Source organism: Henckelia pumila, chromosome 2, assembly GCF_033568475.1.
Source record: "Henckelia pumila isolate YLH828 chromosome 2, ASM3356847v2, whole genome shotgun sequence".
Taxonomy (NCBI): Eukaryota; Viridiplantae; Streptophyta; class Magnoliopsida; order Lamiales; family Gesneriaceae; genus Henckelia; species Henckelia pumila.
Window position 1 is genome coordinate 4,010,501 of NC_133121.1, and position 20,019 is coordinate 4,030,519.

Here is a 20,019-nt window from a genome sequence, read left to right on the forward strand (position 1 = left end):
GATGAGCTAAACTTTGATGAATTTCAATCAAACACGACGTCATAATTTAAGCTTATTTATTAATGATCATGATTGATTTCACGTACACCGAAAACAATTTTGATTCAAAATACATTATCAAACAAAATCTCTTCGGAAATTGAACTTAGAGATACCATGAGCTTAAGAAACAAGAGCATTCCTCATTGAGTACCGTTTTAGGTAAATATGGGAAATGCATGAGAGACGAATATTGAATCATCTGGACATGAGTTTTGTACAGCTCCCATGAAGAATCATGGGGCGACTTCGCTTACGAGGCTACGAGGATCCACCTACGAGCTTGCAACTTACTGGCCTACATGTGCGATGTTGCAGCTAGCTTACGCTTACGAGGTTTCAGCTAGCTTACTGGTATACGCTTACGAACAAGTTTGACTCAATATATCTTTTGGCTACATGATCAAGTAGCTTGATCATTAAGCTTGAAACTCAATAATCAACAGATTTGTAATGAAACAGTTAAATAGAATATGAACGACTAAAATACAATCTGTTAAAGCACAAAAAGTTTTCTTTAGTATATCTGCATTCTGTGGCAACACTCTTTTTCAGTAATCCTCAACAGCATCTCGTGCATACTTATCCACCATATTCGATCGATGACATAATTAATAACTACTTACACGATGAGTCGACGTTCGATATGTGTGTGCTGAGATTACATCCTTCTTTTCTTATAAATTCTTTCTGCAGCAATATTAAGGGAGAGTTCAGGATATATCACAATATATATGTGTGGAACCGAGGGCTCAATTTGTCGCAAGTCGCGGTTCTTGATCCAGAAACCAGTAGTCGACATGACAAGGCGATCGAATATTGTGGCCTGTGAGACAGTTCGAGCCAACTCATGGCATGCACTTGTCAAATAATTCAATCACAGAAATTAATATCAGAGTGCGTTTTACTTGAACATTGAATTTTTGTAGTTTCATGATCACAAAAACTCATTGAATCATCGAATGAGTAAAAATACAACAAAATCATGGATCAAGTTTCCATATTCATTATTTTTACCTACAGCGCGATAATGGATTTGAGTTGGGAGTTTGAAATCAAATGAAACCAGATCCACCGGTCCAAATGCAGTACTCCAGCAAACGAACAAGGATAAATGGAAAGGGGTTTATGTACGACCCATGCGTGCATCGGTTTCATATAAAAGAAATACAATGTAGCACATATTACAGGACATAAGTTCCAAGGTCAAAAACAACTGAAATTTCGACGAATTTAGGCTATACAATTAGACTTGAGAATTAAAAAAAAAAAAAAAAAAAAACGAGACGACAACCGGATTCCTTCTCCTAATTTGTGCCTTCTCGTTTTCTTCAATTTGTCCTTCAACGTCTACTGCTACTAGCTACAAGCACTACAAGTTAGATTTAGATTTCACACCACCCTGGTTAAACGAACCGGCGTCTGTTATTTCCTCTTCAACTTGCACTCTGAGCTTGAGGCGATTCACTAGTATTTCTAAAGCTTCGGTCATCCACCAATATTGGCAAACTTTTCTGGCTTCTCGTACACTAATCTGTCATGTTTAAGACAACATGAAATCAGCATTTTTCAGTCGACGGCCCTGTATTAATTAATGTTCATGCGAAAATTAGTCGTACGCAGAATGTTACCCATAATCTTTGACGGGAATCTTTCTCGGGCCAGAAATCGAGTTGCTCTTTCACAAGTAATGGGAACATGTGACACTCCGAGCAGTTCATGTTGTTCTTGTTCTTGATATTCCATGTACCCAATGTACACTGCACGAGGCCACATACGAAACATAAATATATGGTGTGAAAAATCTCTAACTCAAGAACTTACAATAAATCAATAATATATAATCGTGTAGCATTCATATTATGGGATCAATAATATTATATCATTTGACACAGAAAATGAAGTCATTAAGTCAACCGTCAACGAACATTCACGTCAAAATTGGGCTCCTCCAAATTTCAAAAACAAAATGAGTGAACATGTTCCCATTTTCAAACCCAAAATACCACTAATTAAACACTTTGATTAGGACTTTTAAATGTGTGTTACATGCAAAAACATACATGGGATATATATATATATATATATATATCTTTCTACTAACCTCAACATCACCCACTACTCCGGCTTCCTCCACCGTCTCACGCAGTGCCGCGCTCTCGATCAACTCGTCGGTCTCCCAACCTCCCTAAAATTAAAAATTTGTACTTACATTATACATTGTGATCTTATCTTATAAATAAAATAACAAAAACATATATAATATACCTTTGGAAACAGCATGCCTTTACCCTTTCTCTGTGATGTAATAACTAGAACTTCAATGTCTTTCTCGTCCACCTGAGATTTTCCATTGACGATTTTATATCGGTAAGGAATACATCTGTACATGACATTAAAGAACATGGTGAGACCAAAGTGACAGATGTATTGGTATAAAAAAACAGGGGAAATTGCTTTCTTTCGTCTTGTATGTTTGTCTAATTGCAATTTTGGTGGCAATTTTAGTCATTTTTTCGATGTGACGCTGATGTGGCACCAATGTAGTGTTGATATGAAGCGTATGGTGTCGCGTAAGCATTTTCGAATAAAAATAACTAAAATTACCAAAAATATCAGAACATGCAGAATTAAAAATGAAAACATAGAGAACCGAAATCAAACAAAAAAGACCAAAATTGTAGTTTTCCAAAAAAAAAAATACAAAATTATATAATTATTGGATCCATGAACAAAAACGGGAACACCTCTCCCTATATATATTATGATTTATTTCTGATTCCTAAATATAATTACAAACAGGATAAAAAAAATAGAAACAAGTAATAAAAATTAAATAAAACCAAAACTATCAACCTAATTGCAGGCCATTGAAAATACGCGTTGGATCGGCCCACGTGAGAGGAAATGGGTCTAACTAACGTCAATAATTAATCGATCAAATTCCACAAATAAATAAATAAATAATATATGAACGTACGGCTATAGATTAAAATTGCTTCCCAGAACCAACGCACTCAAATTTCTCAGAAACTTCAATCACCGATTTCCCCCAAAGATTCAGTCAAAGTAACCCAGATCAAGAATTTCCCCGTAATTACACCCAATCAAACCGATTCATTAAACTACTCTGCAACATATACATTCATTAGAAATTTAGAATTATGTAAGAAAAACATACACAAAAAATTGAACATTATGATTGTCTTGGCACTATCTCCTCAGTTGGTTCAAAACAATAATGCAGATAAAAGTTAAGAGTACTGCTACATATCTTAATATGCACATAATAAAACACTAAACAGTAACACTTTGAGTAATTATAATAAGCTTGAAAACAACATAAAAATAATTAATGAAATTAAGTTCGGTTTTGTGTATAGGAAGAGAGAGACGAACCCGACAACTTGGCGATGGCCATGAAAATTGTAACGCTGCTTATGTCTTCCAGTACGAGAAACAAGGCCAACTATGTTCTTCAATTCCATCACAAAAAATTTGAGAAAACTAATTAATACGAAGAAGAAAGAATATGTCTTGAAGCTTCTTCTGCCGCAGATAATAAATTTTAAAATCGTTTGTTCGGACACAAGAACGATGACATCTCTTACATTTATTAATTTTCCCACTGCGAAAACGGTTGGGGAAATAATGACGGTTTTTATATATAAAATAAAATTTCTAACAAGAGGGCATCGCAAGTGACAAGGGTACGTATTTATGGGAAACTTCCGTCGACGTCTCAAGTATTATATTTACTAGTAAAAAATACACAACTTTTATGTGTGTAGAAGATAATTTTTTTTAAAAGCAAATTATGGAGTTAGTGTGAAAGTTTTTAGTGAAATATTGAGTATAAAAGGGTAATTTTGGAATAAATAAATTTGGTGTATTCAAGACAGTTACTATAATAGGCAAATTTTTTCTATAATAATATAGATTTTCGTCCTAGCGTTAAAAATATTTCGATTGAGCTTAAACATGTGGGATCTATGATTCACTCTGTAAAAAAAAATTTCACATATCTCGATATCAGTAGCTCATGTATAAATAAAAAGTTCTTAGTTAATGGCGATTGATATAATGTGTTGATGATGTAAAAAAAATTAATTTCATATCATATGGGGTGGAATGCTAGAAAATCCTACGAGCTTATAGTTTATTTAAAGAAAATCACTTTTTGGAAATATATAGACGGATTAAATATTTATTTGGTTTAATTTACAACCTTTCCCTTTCACAAATCACAAGAAGGGCGTCAATCCTTTTTCTATTTTTATGATTAAAATTTATTACAACAACTCGAGATGTGATGTTTATGTTATATCCCCAATTTTTATGATGCAATTGATAGTGAAAAAGGTGAAATTCCAATTTTTATGATGCAATGAAGTGTAATATATCCCAAAACTAAGTGCTAACATTGCCAAAATAAGTGTTGTCATCCAATAATAATATTGACTAGTATATGCTCACGTCACTTGAGTAAAATCACATAAATTTTTTTTTTTTTTTTTTGCAAGTTCGAAACCCATCTAAAAAAATCACTCACCTCCTTTCAAATGTTGTAAAAAAAATGTAAAAATTTTTATGAGACAGTTTCACGGATCAATTTAATGATTCGAATTCAACTCAAAATCCATGTGATTGTCGTTCAATTCCATCAAATATGTATTTTTATTATGTTTATGTCTGAATCGCACACGATTGAGAAATTCCGCCGTTTGAAGCGGACGATTAAATCAATGTCCATGTCTCTATACATATATGTTGGGATGGGTCAAGGCTTCACATGTTGATTCATTGACACGGGGTGGCATTTACTTAAATATATAATTCAGTTTAATTAATTATGTTGATTCTTTCTTAATAATCTCTAAATAAAGTGGTAACCGGAGTATATGATGTTAGCAATTTTTATTTCAATTTTTTGTATATATATTTTCCTTTTTTTTGTAGTGGAAAATTTATATATTATCTGGTGAAGACTGAAGAGTACGTGTCCATGACCCAATACTTTGTGGACTGCTTTTGTAGCTCCAACAAGTTGTTGCAAAATTGTACTAATGCACATGACCTTTTGCATTCATCAAACTATTATTATTAATTTCGAAAAATATATTGCATCTATTTATACGCAATTGACTTAAAACCTCTAAAAGTTAAATGACAATTACTCTAGTTATAATTTGTTTGTTGATGTTAAAGTTTTTTAATTTCATCTAGGTTTCGATTTACAAACGTAACGCATGTGATATGTCGCTGGTGTAATTAATAACTATCACATGGATTTTGAACTCTTACTCCATGACTTAATCATTGATGGTATTCTCGTTTCCTGATTTGTTTATATGTGTGGAAAAATATGCAGGTTGCATGTGGTGGAACATATATATCGAATAAATTAATATATTATATGTTTCTGTCACATTTCATTAAATTAAAGTGCAAGGTGCAGTCTTTCGACGACACTGTATCGCACATAATATATACAATAAACAAATGGTACTTCTGGATAAAACATGGATGAGGATGAGGAGACTTCTCGACAATATGAGCCACAAGAGAGAAATATACACGAATGACTAGATATACTCAGCCAGCTTCGTGCTGAGCTACGTTATCGAATAGCGTAGTTCGGTGTATTTCAAATCTTTTAAGTCGTACCACAACACAGAACCACAACACAGAGTAAACATAGATTTGAAAAATTTATAAGAGAGAATAAAATTGATCTAATATTGCAATGAACTGGAAAGAATTGAAATCCGGTTGTAATTTCCGTCCAGGAAATTAATAAATGTCAATAAATAAAAATTGTTTGCATTTTTTTAAATTTGATTTGATTTGTTTTGTTTTGTATGAGTTGAAGCGGTCCAATCCATACGACAATAGTCTGAAACCGCATACAAATCCCGCCCACACTTGGAGAAAACTCATCGCTAGCTTTTCTTTTGGACTCTAGGGAGTCTTTCTTAATTTGTATTTCCGACCACAACGTAACCCAAAGCAATTTGGTAATAGTTTATGCAAAACAAAATTTACATCGATCGACTTGTGATGATATTCATATAAAATTTCATTAAAAATATTTTAACAAGGGTGAATTTTTGGTATACCGTATAAAAAATAATTATATAAAAAAAAATTATATTGGTATCAATATCGAAATTTCAAAATTTTGGTATGAAAAAAATCCATACTGATATCGTACAGATACCGAAAAAAAATTCGATATATCAAAAATATATATATATATAAAAAAAATTTCAGTACAATATCTCGAAAATTCGATATTTTAATTTGATATCTCAGTTTTAGTCGTTAGCACAAGGTAATGGGCCAAATATGGCACTCGATTTGTCTCCGTGAACCATGATGTGATGTACAAGAAGGAAGATGACAGGAGGTAAAGATCATTATTATAATAAAGGTTTGTTAGTTTTTTTTTTCCTAAAAAAAAATTTATATATTTGATCTTATAGTATATGTATCAAAATCACAAATAGATAAACCTAAAAACCAAAACCGTGGCTTTCCCTAAAAAACTATGAGAATTACTTAAATACCGTCGGTTAGTTATTAAAAATAAAGTTTTACATTTTCCATCCCTTATTTTATACATCCAAATACAAATTGAGATCATGCTCCAACATATAAAAAATTTCATAAAAATGGTGCTATGAATCGTCTCCTAAAATAATTGGCACAATGTGTGTGAGTTTATTTATTTATTCTAAAATTTTAATATATTTTCGAATAAATTTATCAAACAACATATTTACATATTATCATAATTAGTAAATTATACATGTTTTACAAGCTTAAATGTCTTTTAAAAAAATCACTGCTCATATTTGCCGTAATATGGGGAAGGAAGGGTTTTATATATTGGCAAAATTATGATTTTCAGTTTTTTTTTAAAAAAATTTGCTTATTATTAATTATTTATATATAAATATGTTAAGTATTTATTTTACCCTTAAAGTGCAAGTGCCAAAATGATGAAATGTAATTGAGGCAAGTATTAGATAAATTAAAAACAAAGGGAAAGTGACTTCTCATTCACAAGTCATATTTAGTAAATCACTTTTTAAGCATATACAGTTGTTGTGCATCTAAATAATTGGCCATATATAATGAATAACACAAATGTAATATATAAAAAAAATTATTTATAATCCATCTCATGACATTAATTTCTTAAAATAAAACCCCACGATCTAATTGTAACGAATCTCCTCCCACTTGAAAAAGACCCTCGAAGCTAAATTTTCTAAATATACTTTTTAAAAGATATTGTATGTATTCTGACTAGAGATTAAAATATTTGATGAAGAGAACCAAACGACAAGAATAATCGCACCCCCTTCATTGTAACTATATTATATTATAAACATTAAATGTCACTGTTGAAAGAGGCATTGTGAAATATTTTTATCATAGTGTGTGGAAATTTGCTCGAATAATTTAGCATATCTTTCAAACATTATTTGGAATTTTGGACGATAGCATATGGAAGTCCAGACAAAATTACTTAATGATGACTAGATAGATCCAATTTTTGTTACTACACTTCTTCTGTCCTTTTTCTTTTTAGGTTTTTTAAAATTATCTTATATTCATACGTTTTACATGATCAATAAAGAATTAACACTTTAAAAACACTCAAGTCAAATTAAGTTTTCAAGTCTTTATGAAAAATAAGACAATTAAATTTTTTGTCCCGTAATTTAGACTCTTTCTATTTTTGGTTATGTTAATTGTGAATTTATAATTTCATTTTTGTAACTTGTATGTTTTTTTTTTAAATTTTTTTCTCGCACTAAATATTCATTTGTAGTTCTGTAATCTGTATAATGTCTTTATTTTTGATATTATAATCGACAAATACGATATATAGATTCGGATAAAAAATACAAAATTAAAACAACATAAAAATTATGACAAAATTGAAAATTCATCGAAACAAGTTCAAAAATGAAAAAAAAAATAAAAATCACGAGACAAAATATAAATCTTTTTTCTAACAGAATAAAACAAATCACAAATAACAGAAGCAAAATATACTTCCATCATAGATAATAGTGGCAAGTTAATTAATGAGAGAAATAAAGCGTTTTTACACTGAAATAATTATTGTAAATTTTGAATAACAGTAGTTATATAATTATTGATAAAAGAAAAAGTTAGGTCATTGACGTGATAAGGTTCTCAAGACTTCGTGTGGCTTATCATAGTTATAAAGAAAAATGTACATTTTTTTATGGTCACGAAAAAGATGCAGCAACTTTATGAGATTTTTATATTTATTTTTTCAAAATTAACTTTATGAGATTCAATAATATGAAAGATAATACTCATGATAATTGTCCCTATTTAATTAGGAGAAAAAAAAATTGTATAGTTTAAAAGATAGGATTTATGCCATCATCAAGAAGTTATTGCTTTTAAAGTGAAACTCTAAGCCTTCGAGCTTGTAATGTAGCTTTAAAAATAAATACTTTAGGGGATATTTAGGATCCATATATATATCTAAACATTAATTAATTAAATAGCTTGAAACACCAAGGCCTCAGATACGTAAAACAATAATGGGCTCAATATTTGGGCCCTTTAACCATAACATTAAAGTAGGCCTGGCCCAAAAATAAATTTTTAATTAGATCTCCGAGTTCATCCATGGACCATGAGCATCGATAGGTGAACAGATGAGCACATAAAAGAAGGTCATTTTATTTTTTCCACTCTTTCAATTTTTATTTTTTTTTTTAACATAGAATCTCACATTAGTTATTATTATTTTTATATACCACCAGGTAAATACTGAATTAACATATAATAATATATAAACTAAGCTAAAATCACACCGAACAAAACTCGTGTCACAATCTCGATGGAAAAAGTGTTTTGAAGAATTTTTTGAACGATTTATCTACTTCACTAATTCAAACATCATCTGAATAGCGAATTTTTTCATAATTGATATAACTTGAAATGAACACTATTAATAAAAAAAAAAAAAAAGGGTTCTAAAAAAAAAAAAAAAAAAAAAAAGAGTTTAGCTCTCTAAATAAATCTTTTGGTGGCTACCGCTTATTCTTACAAATTATTATCCCAAGAAAAATTATAGCGATCAGCGAATCAGCAGACAAATTGAAGTTTTTCTAACCGTGGACCAAAGAAATCTCAGTTTCGTTGTGAGTCCCTCGTTTGTTTTAATCTTTCTCGGTCTTTAATTTAGTTATCAATATTTGTTTCAACTTCGTTGTTAGATAATTTTGTTTATTGAGCAATTGAAGCATAGTTTTATGAACTGATACTGTTTAAATCAAAGAAGCTGGATAGATTCTCTTTACTTTTAGCTTTTAAGATAAAGATGAGGAAAGGATGAATAGGCACCAGGCAGGAGACATTTGCATTTTTTGTTTTTATTCCTCCTAGTATTTTGGTTGACGATGGATTTATTTTGAGGTGAATTTCATATTTGAAGAAGTACCCGGAAAAAAAAAATCAGATTTTATTGCTTGATTTATTGTGTTATTGTTCAGTTATGCATAAATTGGCGTTTCTTGAAGATTTGTGAAGTGGGTTTTGCTTGTAAATTGGTTTTACGATAAAAGCTCTGTTCTTGGCGAAAATGATTCTCCTTCATTATCACGTGTTTCTTTAGCTGTTTATAAAAATAATATTTGTTTTCAACTGATTTCTTTTGTTAAACTTAGTTTGCAGCGCAGAGAGATTTTATCTAGAGTAAAACTGGGTGTAAGATCGCAATACCTTGGTAACTAGCAATGATCCATATATAGTGTTCTCCTTTCGCCCTCTCGTTATGTCTTAAAAAGGGCATCTCATAGAGCTAAAAGATGTGGTTAATGGGTAGCTGAAATTGGAATTGTTATTGCCACCCCCAAAACGCTAGCTCAATAAGCATTCCTGAGATGTGACGCGGGATACCTGTTTGAGGCTCTTTTGTTCATGTTGTTAATTTTTCCCATTGTTGTTCGAAACTTAAGAGATCGGAGGTATAGCTACTATATTATATAAGGGAATGCACAGTCCAGCTCCTCTCATTACAACCGTAGCATAGGGATGTCCAACATCCCGGGGTTGAGTTTATCATTCTGAAAGGTGCCGAATTAAAGGGAGGGCCTGTGGAGACTCTGAGGCTCGAAGGGGAAATGGACCTCTGAGGCCCTAACATGGCTGAAGAGATGCAAATGTGCTTACTGGAAGGGAGGAGATAGCCGATACGTGTATTGGAGGGATAAAGGAGAAATACCATAGCTAGAGGTGGAGTCTCCAATGAACTAGTTATAAGATGTAGCTACTGAGCTAATGTTAAAACTTTTCCTTTGGCTTTGATATTCAAATATTGAGCTAATATGGCAAGGAAGTGTCTTTGGATTGAAACGTGCATTTAGTAAGGGCCTCTTGCATTAAAATGCTACAAAATGTGAAGAATGAAAGGCCATGTTTCTCAAAATTCTTGAGTTAGAAACTGGAGTTTTGTTTCATTGGTTCCTTTCCCTTACTATTCTGATGAGTTTTCTCTGTTATGCCATTAACACCGAATAACTTTCTCTCATGATGATAGTCATTTGGATTTTGAAACTATTTATTGCAATAATCTATCTTTGCTGCTGGTAATGGGAGGTTTCAACGAAAACTTGGGTAATGTTTAGGAGAGCTTATAGGAAGCACTTCTTAGCTTTTCGTTTACAAAATTTCACAAAATTTTAAATTTTTGTTAAAGGAAAAGTTGAGAAATGCTTCTAAGAAACTCTACCTAACACTACCATAGTCAATTAAGATGCTATAATTTTTATCGCGATGTATGTTTACAGTCAAGTGCATTTTGCAAGCTATTCCTGGTTGTTGATGTCTTTTGCTGCGCCAAATAGATCAACTTCAAGTTGTTTTTCCTCTTTGGCATTTTAAGTATGTTTCTTCGGCTAGACAATATCTATCAACGCACTGAATTATTCAATTTCCATCACCAACGAGAATTAGCAGCCATGTCTTTAAATTTGCGCAGATACCAAATTCTGAAATGGACTCTAAGACGTCAATCCACAAAGGCGGATGCCACTGCAAGAGAGTAAGATGGCAAGTACGAGCTCCAAAGAGTGTCGTAGCCTGGAAATGCAACTGCTCAAATTGCTCGATGAGAGGGAATGTTCACTTTGTCGTCCCATCGCAGCAGTTTGAACTCGACGAAGATTCCAAACAGTTTCTAACGACTTATACTTTTGGCACACACACAGCCAAGCATATGTTCTGCAAAATCTGTGGCATAACTTCATTTTATATCCCAAGGTCGAACCCGGATGGTATAGCAGTTACACTCGGATGTGTAGACCCTGGAACACTGACTCATGTCGAGATCAGGAAATTTGATGGAACTGATTGGGAAGGATCATACAATCAGTCAGGCATTTCGGCTTGTTCGAAAATGGATGCAGAAATTTAGTCGAAGAATGTCATCAAGGACCAATGTATAATTCAGTGGCGGATTCCTAAATATCAAAGTTTTGTCTCCAGAAATAAATCGTTTTTTTTCCTACTTACTCATATGAAATCTCGAGTCTGCCCATGATTGTATTGCTTGTTTACTTGCATGTGTTAGAATTTTATCCAAATATACATAAAGAAAAATTATATCTTTCGTCTTACAAATCACATGATTGTATTGCTAGTAGGGACTAGGGAGTATGTAGAGTTTCTTGATCCCATTCCATTATTTCTTGAAAATATGGACTTTTTTGCTATTTAATGGAATCAAACCAAAATTCCTAACATAACCCTTCCACGTCAGCATGAGGTCGACTTCTAGTCGCCGCGTCTGACTTATTTGGATAATTCTCCTTCTAATTATCTTCTTTAATCTCTGCTTAACTGCCAGTAATTCAACGGCCCCGATTCGTCTCGTAAACTCTGTCAAAGCTCAGGCTTGCCTTAACCTCCAGTTCAAGATGACTCAGCATTTTCTCCGTGCGAATAAATGGCCCATTTCGTGAAATGGGATCATCTTCTCACCTCAAATCAACCGCGCAATGCAGTTAAGCCCAACGGAAATTTTCAGAATTCGAGTTCTTTACCAACTTCTTGGACTTCCCCAGATCTTTTAAACCCTCAACCGTTCACCAAGATTTTGCATTTCTGAAAGATTTCGAGCTATTTTTCCAGTGCGAAGCAATGGAATCTGAGTGAGAAAGGAAGACACTTTTCACGAGTTTAAAGAATGGAGCCTACATTTCTTGGTCTTGACACGAACACAAAAAATCCCAAAAGATTTTATGGCTTCCACACGTTCGCGGAACCGGGCTGCCCCGTCTCTCTCACCGGTGCCTTTCGCGATAACGTCCGCCATTTTCTTCGAGAATGTGCGGTGCTCGAGGATTACGATGTAGAGGGAATGCCCGTTTGGTGTACTTTTTTGGTGTACGAGAGCAAGGGCGTTGTGCTTCCTCTGTTTACAGTTGAAGAAAATGTGAAGCACTCTAATAGGCCCTTCTGTGATTACTGCCGCTGCGCTGGTTAGTGACCTTTTGTTTATTCTATTGATTTTGAACCATGCTTGGGGTAAATTTGATGTGGGGTTTGTGTTTTATTTTTTATTTATTTTTTGTTTGTGCAAGCAATGTACATCTTGAGTTGGGTTTATGCTATTTTTTAAATCCTTTTTTAATTTTCGTAACGCAGGGTGGAGCAACCATTTCGTGTCAAAAAGAAAGTACCATTTTATAATTCCAGTTGATGATGAGTGGAATAAGTCTCTTGATGAGGGTGCTTTTGATCTTCAATCTCACTTCTTGCATGGTTTGATTCACTGCAATGGATTTGGGCATTTACTCTGCATAAATGGGATTGAAGGGGGTTCTAAGTTCATCTGTGGTCGAGAACTCATGGATCTCTGGGACCGTATCTGCACCAGCTTTAATGCTCGGTAACGAGATCTCTTAGCTTTCAATTTTGCATTTTCCGTTCTGGTTGATATATGATCTGGATATGAATATGGTTACTGGATTTTGACGCCACCGTAATGAATATCTAATGCTGTTTTTCTTGAAAATATTGAGTTACACGTTTACGAAATCCCTGACACATTTACGTGATTGGAAGTTGGTTTTGGATCTTATAAACTGTTAACAAAGGAAACTTATTATCAATTCATTTTGGATCTTATAAACTGTTAACAAAGGAAACTTATTATCAATTTATTCCTGATTATATGATTACTCCACAGTCGGCTAGAGAGATCATGGTTTGAACCTTCCCGAATCTATGATGGATATTTCTGTCTGATGTGATCAGACAAGGAAGAAGTACTGAAACCAAATAATTGTTTTCTTTCAATTTCATAATTTGTAATTATCAAACTGTTGACAGAATTCTAATAGCATTAAGCTTGGTTATAGGATCAAAAAAACGTTTATTTGTTGTATAGTTTTAACAGTTAAAATATGTTCGAGAAAAAGTTATCGAATAGCACTTGTAGTCACATGATTTAATTGCTCTATAGATTGTCAGAGTTCTCAGTTGTTTCACTAGACACTAGTATTTCATTGTCGTTGAAGAGAAGTCATGAGAACATTTTCAGTTTCTTGCATGAAATATTCGAATAATTTGTTTCGTAGGAAAATCTCGGTGGAGGATTTGTCCAAAAAGCATATGATGGATCTCCGCCTGCTTTATGGAGTTGCTTATGGACGTTCCTGGTTTGGTAGATGGGGATACCAATTCTGTCATGGAAGCTTTGGCGTGAAGTGGCATAACTATGAAAAGGCTATAAATATTCTCAGCTCCTTGGAGCTGGATCAAGTAATTGATGATTTCAGTTTCACCACTGGATGCACGTTTATAAAACAGATTATCCACCATTACAGAAATCTTAGTGAGGCCAGTTTGGTTACAGTTCGAGATCTCTTCAGATTTATGCTTACTCTCAAGATGAAAACTCCTGCCGAAAAACATACAACCATTTCTGCAGCGATTTCACAATGTTCTGGGAAAAACTCGCGCTTTTTTGCACCTGTCAGGGCTTGTTCCTGGAAAATTGCCACTCGAACTCCTATTAAGAACGGCACATTTGCCAAAGAAAAATCCTCCAAATGCAGAAAATTTTCCAATCTTGCTGCTAATATGGATAGTAGATGGCCAGTCAGGAGACTCGAGCAAGTTGCAGATGTCATTGTTGATGCCTTGAAAGAAAAGAGAGAAGAGAAAGGCTGCCATAATTGGATGACCAGACAAGAGGTTCGTGATGCAGCCCGTCTCCATGTTGGTGATACAGGGTTGATAGATCATGTGCTAAAAGCCATGAACAATGTCATTGTTGGAAAGTACGTTGTTCGACGAGCTGTGAACCGATCCACTAAAGTGCTGGAATATAGCATTCAAGATCTCAAGTGTGTCAAATTTGGGGCCTGTCCAGCAACTGTTTCAAAGACAATTCATACATTTGGTGTAGTTCCTGGAAGAAACATTTATGAAGATCTCTACATGTTCTATACGTATTTGTTCAGGGACTATCCGGAGTTTGAATCAGTGCAACTGGCTGTTCAAACCATTCTCTGTAGTAAACTTTTTGTGAAGGAGTGGCATTTTAGAGATGAAGAGGATGACTTGTTAAGGTTTGTTTGCAGATTAACGACAAGTTCACTTGACTTAAATGCTGAACTTTTTCCAGATTTTCCACCCGAGGAATTCATTGTAGTTCCACCCTACTCTACCATCGGTGATCTAAAACTGTCGGTGCAAAATGTGTTGAGGGACACTTACTTTGTGACAGAAAGACTAGTGGTGACTGATGTTGTGGAGTTGGAGGGAATGGAGGACAACGAGGTTCTTTTTGGGATTATTGAGTCGGGTACTGAGCTTTCGGTGAGGGGTTTTGGGTTAGACGATGAATCGGATTTGAGATACGAAGGGGGAGCCGAGAACTGGACAGTAAGATGCAAGTGTGGAGCTGAAGATGACGATGGAGAAAGAATGGTGTCATGCGACATATGTGAGATATGGCAGCATACACGTTGCAATGGTGTTGAAGACACAGATACCGCGCCAAGATTGTTTGTATGTGATTTTTGTTGCAGTAACCTCGCACCAGTACAGCAGACGCAGTGTGGGCTTGGGTTCGAGTGGGATCAATCGTACAAGGTTCCAATGGTGCTGCCCCATTTGCCTGAGCTTAACATGGGGTCACTGTATTGTAAATAGGTTTGATCCTTGAGAAATTCTTGAGTCGAGGAAACAATTTTTGGGGACCTATGTAGGCTTTATTACTGCATATCTCATCAAGTTTCTTGATTGTAAAAATGTTCTGCAACAAATCTTGTGGGCATCAAGACAAGTAATTACTATGGCTCATCAAGTGTCTTGAATGTACATGTGTTTCATGAACATCGATAAAAAATTTAAACCTACCTGTATGCATCGATGGATAGGAACTTTGATTTGGCCCATATGGCCTGATCGTCCAATTACTCGCCTAGCCATCAGCCTCGACTATCACGAAAGGAGATGCATGCCCACAGGGGCATAAGCGAGTTTGTAAGGCCTGAGGTGATGTGGGAAGAAATTCCTCAGCGTTGCGGGTTCGATCCTCGTGTGGAGCATATTCCTCATTGAAATATTTGGGGGTATGCTCTGGGGGTTGGACCATGTTGTTCCCTCTCTCAGGTCCCTGCCTACTCGTGTACATCCCTCGATTTAACCCCGCATGAGCCAATGGGCCTTTGATTCATGTGGGATGGGGTCCCCTTCGGGATCAACCATTTTAGACGAAAGGAGATGCATCATCTATAGAGACAATTTTGGTATGTTGGTACCTGCTATGTCCATTTTCATAATTGCTAAATTACCCCTCTTTTATAACACAAATATCAATATTACCCTTTTCTACAAATTAATAATAAATTTACCCATGTTTCACGAACTGATCACTAAATTGATCAAAATGGAAAATTGTATTCTCGAATTTTTATAATGTATATTTGTTTCACTGAAATTTGAACATTAATGATAAAAAGACGTAAAAAAACAAACATACGATATCAAATATATATATTTTTTTGAAAAATCCATCAACTATACATACATGCATAGAAAAGAAGAGGCAACCTGTGGAGTAAAACTTTAGACTTTTTTTATTTATTTTTTTATTTTTTTACGGCGGTTCCAGATGAGCACGATTTCCGATCGAAAGATTCGCGGTGATCATTATAATTTAATTGTGAGCTTAACATAGACCATAATAATAATCTTACTCCATTATCAATAAATAATATATCTAGTAATAATTTTTAAAATTTATCTAACTGGCACATCGATCATATCGTAGAACAGTACCGGAGACTCCGGAAACGTGTGCTCTAACTTCTAACATTGACTGTATTATTTCAAGTTAACACTTTTGCAAGTACCGTTAATATTTTCCCATATATATAAATAAAAAAATGATACGGTGAGCAATCATCGTGCTCACATCAAGTTTGTTGATGTGTTACTCACCTATTAAATATGTTTTGATGTCTATGAATTATGATTTAGTTTGTCTCATACTAAAATAACTATGGCTCCCAAATATGAAACCGTACCTTTTAAATTATTCTTTTGGGATAATATATTTAACCAAGAAACCAGAGACATTGAATTAATATTTGCAACAAATATTAGCTAAAGTTAGAAAAAAAAAATAAAGAAAATAACGAATACCCAAATGAATTATATATATTTGCTTAATGATACAAATATATTCACCAAGAATTTATCAATGGCTTTTCCAACAACGCAGAGAGATACATCTCCTTAAACTCGGGCCCCCGGTCCATCTTCCTCCCAACTCCCCACTTCACTTTCTTGAACCCCACACTCTCTATGAGCGGCACGTACACTTTCTCCAGTTCTTCCCCTACGCAGAAGAAATGGTCCAGCCAGAACAAACCCCCGGGCCTCAGAACCCTGTAAATATCGAAGACCACGAAATGCAACAACGTTGTTGGGATCCAGTTGCTAAGCACATGCATCGAATGTACGATGTCCAGCGTGTTGTCGAAGAATGGAAGCCTCTGTGAAATGCTCATGTATAATGGGATCATCCCTCTCGAAGCAATGAAGCTGTTGAATGGGCCATTCAGATTCATCGAAGTGGTTATTATGGTCACGTTTCTCTGCATCATCCTCACGGCGAACGTGGCCACTCCGCCCCCTATGTCGAGCCCGATTCGGATGGTTCCGGGGGGTCGTTTCATGGACAACACCTCGTCGATGGAGAAGTCGATGTCGGTGCTTCTTGAACCCGTCGTCCAACGATGTTTTTCCCTCCAGTTAAGGTCGAAACAGTCGTTGCAATCGTCGGAGGATCTCTGCATGCGGCGGCTGATCAAGCATGAGTAGCTTTTGCAGGTGTAAGCAGTCCACACGACGGAGGAATCGGAGGGGGTGGACCAAAGGCTGTCGGGGAGAGGATGGGGTTCCGCGTACGCCTTCGGGGCAGCAGGGCGGCAGCGGCGGCGGGGGAGCGGTTCGCAGCCGCCGAGGAGGAGTTTCTGCGCCAACGCCTCGTCGTCAGGGCAGGATCCATTGACCACGTACGACATGTAGCGGCGGAGCAAGGGTCGGAGCCTGATGCATGGGCTGCCGACCGGCGGTAGGATTTCGTCGGAGTCGAAGTTGGCATTGAATCCGTAGGGGAGTTTCTGTGGAGAGGTGAAGGCGATGAACTCCGGCGGAAGGTCGTCGGGTACTGTTTTGGAATGATCGGTTAGTTTCTCCGGCGGCGGTTTTTGATCATCATGAGTGGCTGTGGTTATTGATATTGATGGTGGAGATAATTTGAGTGAGCAAGAAGACATGAAGGTAGTGGAAACAAGCAAAGTGAGAAGATTAGAAGACAAAAGTAGGAAAAGAAAGAATAGGGTTTTGCATGAGATTAGTGATCTTGCAATATTTTGTGAAGAGCTTTCCATTCTAGTTCAGTCTAATTTTCATGCTACTGAAAAGTAGTACTTAATTAGGTTTTATATATGTGTAAGTTTGAATAATATTTATAATTAATTAACAAATACTTGATCCATTTTATATCTATATTTATATTTCCTGGAGATATGCATGCCTCATTAATTGCGCAGTTAAAAAATAATAATAATTTAGGCTCCTCATGAGTTGTCTTGAATAAAAAATGTAAGGTCAAAACATGGTATCGTAAATCACGTTGGAGATCTATTTTAAAACTAAAATATAAAATAATTATTAGGAAATTACGGAGTACTGTGTATCGTATAAAATAATAATAAATGTTAAGAACGTGTTTGGAAAAAAAATATTATTTTAAAGAAAATAATTAAATTTATAGTGTGTGAAGATTTTTGAAAAAGCAGAAACTAGTGTGTTTGATAAATAAACTAGACTAGATAATGTTTCATTGGGTATCGTCTAACATGAATGAATATGAAGAGTAATTTTGGATATATAGACAAAAATTAATATTAAGGGGAAGAAGGTCCATAAAACTTTCTATTTATTTATCAAACTATCAATTAGAATCAACATGTAACTAGTTTCTGGATTTGGATTAAATTAAATAGAAGAAAATTTTGAAATTAAAAAATATAAAAAAAACTAATTATTACAAAAGAAAAATAAACGATTATTTTTTTGAGATTGCAAACACTTCCGAAACAGTATAATTAGAGCTTTATAACAACCATTAGAACTTTATCTGGAACTTTATCTGGTAGGTACGTACGTAGAAATGTTAGTCCACACTATAATTTCAACATTAAAATAATGCAAGAGCAAGCAAAAACTTAATGCCGATGTATATACTATTTCGTACGTGTGATTCTTGATTAACCACCTCCCCTATATGTGATCATGCAATCATTATACGACAACTTCGATATTAGAATATTATTAATACACCATATATATTCAGTTGTTTAATTAGCCGAAAATATTCCAAACAATCAATGTGATCAGAATAATTCTGAAATTTCGTACGTGTGATTCTTGATTAACCACCTCCCCTATATGTGATTATTTATCACACACAACACATGCAACACAAAACAAATTACGAGGACATATACCTTTTTTTAAAAAATATAGAAATATTGATTTATCATCGAGTCATACCAATTTCCATAACAAAATTAATCTCGATTCGTTTAATTCTCATTCTATAGTATCACTTCAATATATACCGATGCAGTCACCGAAGATATTATTGTTTAGCTAGTTGGATATTGTACATGAGTTAATTCTTAGGCATCGCTTGACTCGTGGATGAGATGATGAATGATTTTTAAAGATGATAAAAGAGAGGAAACACTAATTAAAGCATTATATATATCAAAACTTTTATTCATAACACAGCTACAATAAAATCTTGAATTCTTCTCCTCAGCTCCATTGATTTCTTAGGAGCTTAATTTGGCCGAGTCCAAATAGCCTCTTAAGAGAAAGTCAATGCCACCTTAATTTTCAAGCTCGAAGAAAATTCAAATTAAAGCAAAATAATAATACTAATAATAACACCGATGTGGATCCTAAATTTGAGGAGAAACGTGAACAATATGTTATATGGGAACTATTAATTTTTTTTTATATATAAAAAAAAGTAGATCTTCTCTATGAAATAATGTCATGCTCCTATATTTGTGAGATATAGGATGGTTTTGTATAGTTACAGTGGAAAATAATATTTTTAATGAGTTAAATTTATCGAAAACTCTTCTAAAAAATTAGCTGACAGGTGGGGAGAAGACCATGAGTATGGGCCTGGGCCAGGATTCAGAAGAATTTGTACTTAATCCTGGTGGTACAAGTTCGATTTCTGGGGAGGGCAAAAACTCCCCCAACCAGGTGGGGAGAAAGACCATGAGTATGGGCCTGGGCCCCAGAGCAAAAGGCCAGATGGGACAGAAGCAGAGGGACGCACCCAACCCATTACAGTTATAATCATATATTACATGC

The 20,019-nt window shown here is 34.6% G+C and overlaps 4 protein-coding genes across 8 annotated transcripts; 2 read left to right on the top strand and 2 right to left on the bottom strand.

Moving 5' to 3' along the window:
- Positions 1 to 1,150: 1,150 nt before the first annotated feature.
- LOC140883699 (nudix hydrolase 18, mitochondrial-like) lies at positions 1,151 to 3,671 on the bottom strand. Its single transcript, XM_073290266.1, has 5 exons — positions 3,439 to 3,671; positions 2,308 to 2,422; positions 2,144 to 2,227; positions 1,671 to 1,799; positions 1,151 to 1,573 (listed from the first exon to the last, which is right to left on the bottom strand). The coding sequence occupies exons 1-5, from the start codon at positions 3,525 to 3,527 to the stop codon at positions 1,412 to 1,414; spliced, it is 579 nt and encodes a 192-aa protein (XP_073146367.1). The 5' UTR covers positions 3,528 to 3,671; the 3' UTR covers positions 1,151 to 1,411.
- Positions 3,672 to 9,058: 5,387 nt separating this feature from the next.
- Positions 9,059 to 11,700, top strand: LOC140883329 (uncharacterized). Of its 5 annotated transcripts, none has more exons than XM_073289755.1 (3): positions 9,059 to 9,239; positions 9,765 to 10,379; positions 11,078 to 11,700. In XM_073289755.1, exon 3 carries the CDS (start codon positions 11,093 to 11,095, stop codon positions 11,510 to 11,512), a length of 420 nt encoding a protein of 139 aa, XP_073145856.1. In that variant the 5' UTR covers positions 9,059 to 9,239; positions 9,765 to 10,379; positions 11,078 to 11,092; the 3' UTR covers positions 11,513 to 11,700. The 5 variants fall into 5 exon arrangements, with proteins under 5 accessions (XP_073145856.1, XP_073145855.1, XP_073145854.1 ...); XM_073289754.1 differs by having other exon boundaries at positions 9,060 to 9,239; positions 9,765 to 10,332; XM_073289753.1 differs by lacking the exon at positions 9,765 to 10,379 and having other exon boundaries at positions 9,063 to 9,239.
- Positions 11,701 to 11,830: 130 nt separating this feature from the next.
- LOC140883328 (PHD finger protein MALE MEIOCYTE DEATH 1) lies at positions 11,831 to 15,402 on the top strand. Its single transcript, XM_073289751.1, has 3 exons — positions 11,831 to 12,578; positions 12,745 to 12,988; positions 13,680 to 15,402. Exons 1-3 carry the CDS (start codon positions 12,284 to 12,286, stop codon positions 15,259 to 15,261), a joined length of 2,121 nt encoding a protein of 706 aa, XP_073145852.1. The 5' UTR covers positions 11,831 to 12,283; the 3' UTR covers positions 15,262 to 15,402.
- A 1,397-nt stretch (positions 15,403 to 16,799) lies between these two features.
- LOC140884250 (probable methyltransferase At1g29790) lies at positions 16,800 to 18,011 on the bottom strand. The gene has a single exon (XM_073290948.1). The coding sequence runs from the start codon at positions 18,009 to 18,011 to the stop codon at positions 16,800 to 16,802; it is 1,212 nt and encodes a 403-aa protein (XP_073147049.1).
- Between the last annotated feature and the right edge of the window lie 2,008 nt (positions 18,012 to 20,019).

Excerpts from the sequence above, each read along its gene's own strand:
- LOC140883699 (XM_073290266.1), bottom strand. The coding sequence starts at position 3,527 with ATGGAATTGAAGAACATAGTTGGCCTTGTTTCTCGTACTGGAAGACAT. Across the intron at positions 1,800-2,143 it reads GAGTAGTGGGTGATGTTGAG|TGTACATTGGGTACATGGAA; the intron begins GTTAGTAGAAAG and ends GGCCTCGTGCAG. Across the intron at positions 1,574-1,670 it reads ATTCCCGTCAAAGATTATGG|ATTAGTGTACGAGAAGCCAG; the intron begins GTAACATTCTGC and ends TAAACATGACAG.
- LOC140883329 (XM_073289755.1), top strand. The coding sequence starts at position 11,093 with ATGGACTCTAAGACGTCAATCCACAAAGGCGGATGCCACTGCAAGAGA.
- LOC140883328 (XM_073289751.1), top strand. The coding sequence starts at position 12,284 with ATGGAGCCTACATTTCTTGGTCTTGACACGAACACAAAAAATCCCAAA. Across the intron at positions 12,579-12,744 it reads TGATTACTGCCGCTGCGCTG|GGTGGAGCAACCATTTCGTG; the intron begins GTTAGTGACCTT and ends TTCGTAACGCAG. Across the intron at positions 12,989-13,679 it reads TGCACCAGCTTTAATGCTCG|GAAAATCTCGGTGGAGGATT; the intron begins GTAACGAGATCT and ends TTTGTTTCGTAG.
- LOC140884250 (XM_073290948.1), bottom strand. The coding sequence starts at position 18,011 with ATGGAAAGCTCTTCACAAAATATTGCAAGATCACTAATCTCATGCAAA.